This window comes from Lithobates pipiens, unplaced genomic scaffold, assembly GCF_037356315.1.
Source record: "Lithobates pipiens isolate NorthernLeopardFrog02 unplaced genomic scaffold, aLitPip1_a1.2 Scaffold_23, whole genome shotgun sequence".
In the NCBI taxonomy this organism is placed as follows: domain Eukaryota; kingdom Metazoa; phylum Chordata; class Amphibia; order Anura; family Ranidae; genus Lithobates; species Lithobates pipiens.
In genome coordinates, this window is record NW_027507785.1 from 14,180,686 (window position 1) to 14,191,109 (window position 10,424).

At 43.6% G+C, this 10,424-nt stretch overlaps 1 protein-coding gene across 1 annotated transcript; it reads left to right on the top strand.

Moving 5' to 3' along the window:
• The first annotated feature begins 3,920 nt into the window (after window positions 1–3,920).
• On the top strand, window positions 3,921–5,831 carry LOC143926840 (olfactory receptor 6N1-like). Its single transcript, XM_077450879.1, has one exon. It carries the CDS (start codon window positions 4,019–4,021, stop codon window positions 4,967–4,969), a length of 951 nt encoding a protein of 316 aa, XP_077307005.1. The 5' UTR covers window positions 3,921–4,018; the 3' UTR covers window positions 4,970–5,831.
• The last annotated feature ends 4,593 nt before the right edge of the window (window positions 5,832–10,424 follow it).

Sequence of the window (10,424 nt, forward strand, 5' to 3'; positions counted from 1 at the left end):
ATGAGAGAACCTTTAGGAGGAGGGAGAGATTGTGCCTTTATTGTGGACAGGCAGGTCACTTTTTGAAGTCTTGTCCTACCCGTCCAGGGAACGCTCAAACCTTGAGGTCCTGTCACAGACAGACCCTAGGAGGCATTGTTTCTTCCCCAGTTATCCAAAAGGATAAGCCCCTGGTTTTGGTCATCCTTTCTTGGGCTGATTCGTCCGTCGAGATACGGGCTCTAATCGACTCTGGGGCTGCAGGACTGTTCATTGATTCTGCCTTTATATCAAAGCACTCGATTCCACTGCAGCTGCGTGACACTCTACTTGCCATTGAGGCTCTTGGAGGGAGACCTCTACAGCCTGCCCATGTGACTCATGAGACTGTTCCATTGCCTATGGCCATAGGGGCTCTTCACCATGAGATAATTCAATACCAAGTTATTTCCTCACATAAGTTTCCACCGGGTATTGGTTATCCTTGGTTACAAAGGCACAACCCCTCTTTTGATTGGCTCCATCCTGAGGTTCTCTCCTGGTCTCCACAATGCAGTAAGACATGCTTACAGAAGGTAGCCAAGGTCCTGTGCACCTCTTCACATTCCTCCCTGCCAGATGAGTACCGCAATTTTAGAGATCTCTTTGACAAAGGTCAAGCTGGTAGTTTGCCTCCAAACCAGCCACATGATTGCGCAATTGACCATCAACCTGGTGCCATACCCCCTCGTGGCCGGATTTACCTTTTGTCGGTCTTTGAGGATAAGGCCATGGAGGAATATGTTGCAGAAGTACTTTCTCGAGGTTTCATCCGCAAATCTTCATACCCTGCTGGTGCTGGTTTCTTCTTCGTGAAGAAGAAGTGTAGTGAACTGAGACCTTGTATGGATTATAGGGGTCTCAATTGTCTCACGATTAAGAATGCCTATCCAATTCCATTGATTACTGAGTTTTTTGACCGCCTCAAGGGAGCAACGGTTTTCATGAAGTTTGATTTGAGAGGGGCATACAATCTTGTGAGGATTGAGGAGGGCAACGAGTGGAAAACTGCATTTAATATCAGAACAGGCCATTATGAGTACCTCGTAATGCCTTTTGGACTTTGTAACGCAACATCAGTTTTCCAGGAATTCATTAACGATGTCCTCCGAAATTTGTTGAAGTTATGTGTGGTGGTTTATCTTGATAATATCCTCATATTTTCCAAGTGTTTGGACAGCCACCACACAGATGTCTGTCGTGTACTTCAGAAACGAAGAGAGAACAATCTCTATTGTAAATTGGAGAAGTGCGAGTTCCACCGTAAACAGGTTCAATTCATGAGTTATGTCATTTCCACCGCTGGTTTTTGATGGACCCAGAGAATTTTTCAGGAGTCCTACAGTGGCCCTACCCGTGGGTTTACATCCTCTGCAGTGTTTCCTGGGCTTTGGCAACTATTATGGGTAGTTTATTCGTAACTTCTCATCTCTGGTCAAGCCCCTGACTGATATGACCAGAAAGGACGTACAGAGTTGGTCTCCGGAGTCCGTAAAGGCCTTTGAGAGTCTCAAGGCTGCCTTTGTTTCTGCTTCTGTGTTGGCGCATCCTAATCTTACGTTACCTTTTATCCTTGTGGTTGATGCTTCTGAGACTGGAGTTGGTGCCCTTCTGTCTCAACGTCCTACCTCTGAGAGAGCTTTGTATCCTTGTGGCTACTTTTTCAAGAAATTGTCACCTGTGGAGTACAAATACGAGATTGGTGACAGAGAGCTGTTGGCGATCATTTTAGCCCTGAAAGAATGGTGGCATCGCCTCAAAGGTATCAGTGTGCCGGGTCTCATTTTTACTGACCACAAGAATCTCAGATTCTTGTCTGAAGCTAAACACCTCTCTCCCAGAAGGGCACGATGGGCTCTTTTCTTGTCAAGTTTCAATTACATTGTCTCATTCTTACCTGGTACTAAGATTGTAAGGGCTGACGTCTTGTCACAATATTTTTCCTCCACTCCCAAGTTGGAGTCGGTTCCAGTTCCTGTGATTCCTCCTGATTGTATTCTGGCTACGTTTTGCACCAGTCTCACTTCTCCTCTGGGTGACAAAATTCTTGCTGCTCAGGTCCATGCTCCTCCTGAGAAAGCTTATGACCGCTGCTTTGTCCCAGAGAGTCTCCGTACTGCCGTGCTCCAGACTTACCATTCTCCCAAGGCAGCTGGCCACCCTGGGAAGAATCAACTAGTTTGGGCCATTTCCCAACAATTCTGGTGGCCTAGTCTACGTGCTGATGTATCTGACTTCGTAGCTGCCTGTTCTGTGTGTGCTCCAGGTAACACTCCACGACACCTTCCAGTGGGCCTTCTACAACCCATTCCCAATGGAGAGAGACCCTGGACTACCACTGTCTATGGATTCATTCATTTACTCAACTCCCAAGGCAACACTTCCTTTTAATATGCGTATTTCAAATGTATTTCATGTCTCCTTATTAAAACCTTTAGTCTGCAACCACTTTACCACCTCGGTGCCACTTCCTCACCCTGTACAGGTTGAGTTGTTGACTCCTGTAGGTTCCGTGGGTACATACAGTACCTGGTGCATTGGAAAGGGTACGGTCCGGAGGAGCGCTCTTGGGTCTCATCCTCGGATGTTAATACCCCTGTCCTCCTCTGGGATTTCCATAGACGTTTTCCCCTCAAACATGGTGGTCCTCCAAGGGGGAGGGGTCGTTGAGGAGGGGGTACTGTCAGGGCTGGGCTCAGCTGTTCCTTCTCTGAGCTGGCCGCTCAGCTGTCAGCTAATTGCCATCTCTTATCTCTCCACAGTTACTCAGATGTTGCTGATATCCTGCTCGTCAGTCCTGCCTAGTTAAGCCGCCCAGTCCAGAGGAGCTCTGTTTTCACCTTAGTCAACATCACAGAGACGCTCTCCTGAATTGCTGTTAAAAGACTTGCTTGGCTGACATCCCTTCTGGCTCCAGATCCTGTTTGCAGTTTTAGTACGCTCAAACTTAGTCAAAACATAGCCAGAGTTCAGGAACCGGATTAGATAGTCAGACAAGCCAAATGTCAGGGAGCCAGCCCCACACTTACCCCATCCAGGTTGTGGCTTCAGCGGCTTCCCCCCAAGCATCTCCTCCCACATCCCGACCAATCTGGACTTAGGACTCGTGGCCAATCGGATCTTAGGGAGGAGAAACAGAAAGACCTTAGCAAATATTGTTTGCTAATGCCACACAACTAGGCGGGCCCATGATGCAGTGCTCTGTGCCCCAAGCCAACCCTTTTTGAAGCCAATTGGAGCCTCAGACTCTAATCATGTGCTTTGAAAAAAAAAACATTGGAATCCATGCAGCTGGCACCCTGCATGTCGAATAGGCATGGGAGCATGGATTGGGGGGGCGGCAACTCTGCGTCCTGCATGAGCGGCTGCCAAAATTATAGGAGAATCTATAGGTTGTGGTTGAAATGTAAAACTACTCTGGGTATAAGTGTGCTTGGAGGTTAAAAGGACAAGTTGCCAACTCTACATCTAATAATATATGTAACTCTCTTTTATTTATCTGATCCACCAATAACATTTTTTTTTATGTTAGTACATTAGGTGGTTCATGAGGTTCTACTGTTTGATAGAATATCACATAAAAGTTTTATAAAAGGCAAGTTTCCAGTTATCATTGTTAGTAACCATTGCAAAATGATGAATTAATGAAACAATCCATTTCCTTGTCATCAGCAATTTTCAGCAAATTTTAATGAGCTTGTAAACATCAGTAAGAACTTGTATATTCTACTGAGTACACATTAATGTGGTCAATACACAGCTGTCTCCCCTTGTGGAATTACATTCTTGTTGCCATGTAGGACCAATCCTATGGAGGATTTACCAGACTGTCTATAAAACGGGATCTTTACATCAGCTGGTGGCTCATTGAAATGAAAGGAAACACTGCCTATCATCCTTACCGTCAGATTGCTACCTGTCTTTGATATGCTCCTTCCAAATAGATATTGTATACAGCATCAAATAATATTTCCTTGACTGTTGAAGAGAAAATGAGATAATGGAGAACATTTCTATGACTGGCACTTTATTCCTCATGGGCCTTGCAGAGCTTGGAAATGTTAAGTATTTATATTCCTTCATAACTCTAGTCATCTATGTTTCAGTCATGGTGTTGTGTTTGACGATTGTGGTTGTCACCTGGACAGAGGAAGCCCTTCATGAACCCATGTACATTTTCATCTCCAACCTCATGTTTACTGACATGTATGGAAGCTCGGCCTTGATGCCCAAGCTGATCATTGACTTGATGACGGGGTGCATGACAATTCCATTCTCACAATGCTTGGCTCAGGGCTTCTTTCTCCAGAGTTTTTCATCTGTGGAGATTTTTACTTTCACTGCCATGGCATATGATCGTTACTTGGCCGTTGGCCACCCATTGAGGTACCCCATGTTGATGACCAACAGGAAAGCTTTTAAAATTCTAGTGGAGATATGGATTTATGTTTATGTAGGTATATGTGCAGTTGTGGTCATTACTTCAAGACAAACTCTGTGCGGTGTACACATCAACAGCGTGTTTTGTGAAACCATTACCCTTACGTACTTGGCTTGTGGTGACACCACTCTTGGAATAGCCTTTGGGTTTACATGGACTATGATTATGCTGGTTGGTTGTGTGTGTGTTGTAATTTACTGCTATATAAGAACATTTCTTGTCTGTCTTAAAATATCTGAAGATGCGTGCCAAAAGGCCATCCACACCTTAGTGACCCATATCATTGCCTTCTTCACATTTTTGGCTTCAGCATTATTTATAACTTTTAGATACAGGCTCAAAGGTGAATCCCTCTCTTTGATCTCCCACTATATAACATCTGTCACCGGGGCTGTATCTTTTACCTTAAACCCAATAATCTATGGAATCAGGACAGAAGCACTTCGAGTGAAAATTATTCACAGGCTGAAGAAAAGTAAAACTTTTTTCGGAAGCAGGACAAGAAAATAGACAGCCAGAAAAGAAAAAAAAAAAACAAATGCAGATTATTACACTGGGCAAGTTTATTAATATATAAAGATGTGTCATGATTCAAGAAAATACTCTGCAGTCCAGAAGTATCATTAAAGTGTATGTACTGTATCACTACTACTTTTCTTTTAAGGTGGAACTATAGACAAAATCAAAAATGACATATATGATGACGTCTGTAACCAGCATTAACACAACAGTCTTTGTTTGTTTTTTTCTGAGTTCCCTTGTAAGATAGTTTTTTTTTTACCTGTTGATCCTGCCAGTAAGACTATCATTTACCAATTTAATGTAACAGACCAAGGTGCCCAGCAAATGTGACAGTTAAAGGTTTGAGAGAAACCATTTACCATTGACGGGGCTTCTTATAATGTTCAGCTTTTATTAATTTATGTAAAACCAGGGCTTTTTTTCAGCTGGTGGAACTTGGTGGAACTCAGTAAACACAGAAGTCTGGCTTCTGTGTTTACAAGTAACACCTTGTCTACCAATGGCTCCCACAGATCAGATCTCCTATGTTTACAAGTGACAGCTTGTCCACCAATGGCTCCCACAGATCAGATCTCATGAGCGGCTCCCATTGAGTGCAGGATTGGGACAAGGGAGATGTAGGTGCCCGGGGTGCAGTGTGGATGCTGACACCCTCACTTCATGATCTCCCTACAAGTGAGTGAGGTAGTGCCAACTACAGTGTGCAGGGAGGTATTAGAGCCAACTGGGTACTTCTGCTTAATACAGCAACAAAAGTAAGACATGTGGAAGATGGCAGATCTTTTAAGGTTGGGGGGGGGGGGTGACATGCAGATGTCAGAGCTGAAGAGAGTTGAAAGTGAGATGTAGATGGGGGATGCAGAGGTAAACACTTTGGAAGAAGGCTTAACTCTTCCCATTCTGTATGCAGTGCACCCCTGAACTCTGCACGTAGAACACTCCTGAACTCTGCATGTAGCGCACTCCTGAACTCTGCACATAGTGCACCCCTGAACTCTGCACGTATGGCACCCCTGAACTCTGCACGTAGTGCACCCCTGAACTCTGCACGTATGGCACCCCTGAACTCTGCACGTAGTGCACCCCTGAACTCTGCACGTAGTGCAACCCTGAATTCTGCACGTAGTGCACCCCTGAACTCTGCACGTAGTGCACCCCTGAACTCTGCACGTAGTGCACCCCTGAACTCTGCACGTAGTGCACTCCTGAACTCTGCACGTAGTGCACCCCTGAACTCTGCACGTAGTGCACCCCTGAACTCTGCACGTAGTGCAACCCTGAATTCTGCACGTAGCTCACCCCTGAACTCTGCACTCTGTACATAATGCACTCCTGACATTTAATGCCCCTTTAAGACCCTCCCACTGTTAGTGAAATTTGATCACACCCAGTATTTGATGCGATGTAGAGGGTGTGTGTGGGGGTCGGGGGGTGGTTTGGGAGGGTCATGGTTGCATTCCTGCCCCTATTTTCTGAGGAAAAAAGCCCTGTGTACAACCTTTATCCTAAAAGAAAAAAAAAAGTTGCACTACCTTGGCCTCTCTCAGCCTCCCAGTGGATTCTTTGAAAACATTTGGTTTCAGGGTCCACCTGGTAAAATTTATTTGTCAGGGGTTAATGGGAGGAATTGCCCTTACAGGCACCTAATTAGGTTGTTGCTGTCATGCTACTGGCTCTGCCAAGTAATGTTGGACCCAGAAATATGCAAGCACCATCTGATGGGAGGTCAATTAGGCACAGTGCAAGGAACCCTCTGGAGTAACCCTAGGTCTCTACTAAACTCTGGATGAGAATGGTTGATTTAAGGGCTTAAAAAGTGTTAGCTGGAATTTGGCTTTCCTTTGTTTGTCACTTATACAGAGTCCATCTAAATCAGGGGTCTCAATCTGAAGGCCCTCCAGCTGTTGCGAAACTGCAAGTCCCATGAGGCATTGCAAGGCTGACAGTTACAAGCATGACTTCCTTGGGCAGAGGCATGATGGGACATGTAGTTTTGCAACAGCTGGAGGGCCGCCAGTTTGAGATCCCTGATCTAAATGTACTAGTCCTTCTAACACTACCCTCTCCACAGGTTGACAATGCTGCTGTCCAAGGGAGCCTACTGTGCTCCTCCATACATACAGTGAACGAGTAAGTGTAGCCACCCCAAGGCAGGACGCATATCACTGGCAGGATTATGAGGTCAAAACAAAAAAAAAAAGCTGGAAAAAAGAAAACCAATACACCTAAAGCCCCATACACACTATCAGATTTTCTGCTGATTTTTTCCTTCAGATTTACCAAAACCATGTAGTGGAAGGGCCTACAAATTGAAACTCCTAAGGTTTGACCTCATATTATATGGTTTTGGTAAATTTGAAGGAAAAAATCAGCAGAAAATCTGATGGTGTGTATGGGGCTTTTGACATCGAAGGACTAGTAAGCTGCAATATATTACACTTTCTTGGGGTTTTAGATATGCTTACAGCTCTAGATGGAGTAGTGAGGGATTAGAACTCCTTTCAAGTTTTTATAGCTGAGGAAAGTGGGAAACAGTGTTGGATCCATAAGGTTATCTTATTGGTATTGCTAATATTAAGGTATTACTGTTACTGTAAATAATTTGGTAAAAGGACAATCAGCTTCTACACCCCAAATGATCCCCAAGGTCTCCTCTGCTTGTAATGTAATGTAACAAAAGTTAAAATTGAAGTGCCACTCCATTGCTAAGAGGTATAGGCTGGGTTCACAATTAATAGTGCTGTGGCTCCCAGCAGGGGTCCTGTGTGTCCCCGTTAGAGATGTGAAGGCCCAGAAAAAAAATGGAAAAATTTGGAAAAAAAACTTTTTTTTCCTGTTTTTTTCCTGTTTTTTTCCTGTTTTTTTCCTGAAGGCTTTTTTGTTTTTTTTCTCAAAAAATTGGAAAAATTGAAAAAAGAAAAAAAAAAAAATTGTGGAATATTTTATTTTAACATGATGAATACAATATTTTAAGACAGGGTGTTCAAATATTTTCCAAATCATTTCCAAAAGAAATGTATGATATCGGATTATTCTAATTTCTGTGCACTGAGTGAGGACAAGCAAGTCCTAGGTAACAAACTGAACCCTCCAATGCAAGAACAGTATGCATTTCTTCCTTTAGGAGGTTCTGTGCTGCTATTATAACAAGAAAAAACTTTCAGTTTTGCTTTTGCATGTAAGGCCGCGTACACACGGGCGGACTGTTCGCCCAACCTTGTCCGCTGAACAGTGTTTGGGCGGACAGTCCGCTCGTGTGTGGGCTTTCAGCGGACAGTTTCAGCGGACAGTTTCAGCGGACAGTTGGACGGACAAGGTTTTTCGGAAATTCCGAAAAACTGTCAGCTGAAACCTTGTTTGAGCGAACAGTCCGCCCGTGTGTAGGCTTGTTTGACAAACTAAGTTCCGCGCATGCTCAGAAAGGATTTACACGCCGAAAGTTATAATGCAGTGTATAGGACGTCGTATTTTTCGTCCCGACGTACGGCACATTCACGTCATCACGCACGGTTTCAGCGGACTGTTCGTACGTCGTGTGTGGCCATGTCCGTCCATGCTAATTTTGAGCGGACTGTTTGCCGAAACTGTTGGACGGACAAAGTTGGGCGAATAGTCCGCGTGTGTGTACGCGGCCTTAGTGGGTGTGTTTGGTTTGTTCTGTCCTCTTCACTAGGCCTCAAAAGCATTGGAAGAGCCACAAAAAGGATCTGAAAGTATATACTTAATTTAAAAAAGGTAAGAGTTTACATTTATCTGATTCTGAATCCAGAAAACTGAATCATTTAGCTACATTAGTTTATCTTCATAAACTTTTGTGTAAATAATAATTTAATTACCAGTAATATGGTTCTTCCCCCACCCCCATAGATTAGTGTCTTCTTTTTCAAAGTAGTCATTTTTTTCTTGTATTTATTTCCTACTCCCCTCAGAAAAATGGTGAGACCAACTTCTAGCAAATGGAGGCATTTTCACATTACAAGTTCTCCTGAAAAGAAAAATGTAATTTTCAAATATTGTCAGATGAAATATGCATTTTCAAATTCTATCAGGATGACAAAACACATTCTTGTATGTAACAAGTGTCCTGTAGATATTAAAAAAATCCTTCATGGATCGAAGTGAAGAGGACAACAATGATGACAATGCACATCGTTTTCCTCAACGTTCTCGTAACAGAATGACTTTCAATCTTAAAAAGACAAAAAAAAGTGCTAATGTAGCATTTTTTTCAATTTTTTCCCCCAAAAAAACTGAAAAAAATGGGTTTTTTTCCGAGCTTCAAAATTTCCAGAAATTTTACATCTTAAGTCCCCCATTCACCGTTTCAGGTTTGGAGGGGCGGCACAAATTTTTGCTGAATTCAGACCTGAAACAGACCAAAAGACGCACAGGGCTCCAGTGCAAATTTGATATTTTTAGGATTGTCCCCCTGACTTTTATTGAAATAAAGTTGTATCTGGGCCTCTTAGCAGTGATGTGGAATTTCAATTTCCTATTTTGTTCGGTTTTTATTGCTGTCTGTGTTCTGGTTATGGATAGTCACCCTCTCTTTGATGGAAAATCCAACATTTTAAAGTTGTCACCAGAACAAGGGGTGAGGGTAAATCTTTTAATGGCGCCACTTGCTCTGGTAAGTGAAAGAAAATCTCCTCTAGGGAACACAGACAGAAAAAAATAAACTGACCGGACATTTAACCTTTCCCTGCTCTAGACAAGCCTAACCCCTTTCAGGCTGAGCATACGCGAATATACGGCCTCATTGGACGGCTTTTTTTCCGTGGGGCTACATATTTGGGTATCTCCCTTCGTGTGCTGGGAACACGTTGCATGGCGCGCTCCCAGAGACCAGGGTCTCAGTAGGAGCCCTGGGGCCCTGTAACTAACGATCGGGACCCGGAACTTACGAATCCGGCTCACCTGATTGCTGTGATAGCCTCTGATTGGCTATCACAGTGAATAGTTACTGGGAAGCCCGCCCCAGTGTTTTCTCTTTCTGTGAATGGAGGAGAGAGATGGGAAGCCCACCCCAGTGTATCTCTCTCCTCCATTCACAGAAAGAGAAAACACTGGGGCGGGCTTCCCAGTGACTATTCACTGTGATAGCCAATCAGAGGCTATCACAGCAATCAGGTGAGCCGCATTCGGGGGAAATAAATGATAAATCCCCATACACACTATCAGTTTTTCTGCAGATTTTTTTCCTTCGGGTTTACCAAAACCATATAATATGAGGTCAAACCTTAGGAGTTTCAATTTGTATGCAATCAAGGCAGGCCCTTGTACTACATGGTTTTGGTAAATCTGAAGAAAAAAAATCAACAGAAAATCTGATAGTGTGTATGGGGCATAATAATAGAAGAATAAAATACAAAAAAAATACCTAGATCAAGGTTTGATCTAGGTCAGCGCCAGGGTTGTGTTTGGGTCAAAGTCAGGATCAAAG

Coding starts and splice junctions, on each gene's coding strand:
- LOC143926840 (XM_077450879.1), top strand. CDS start 4,019: ATGGAGAACATTTCTATGACTGGCACTTTATTCCTCATGGGCCTTGCA.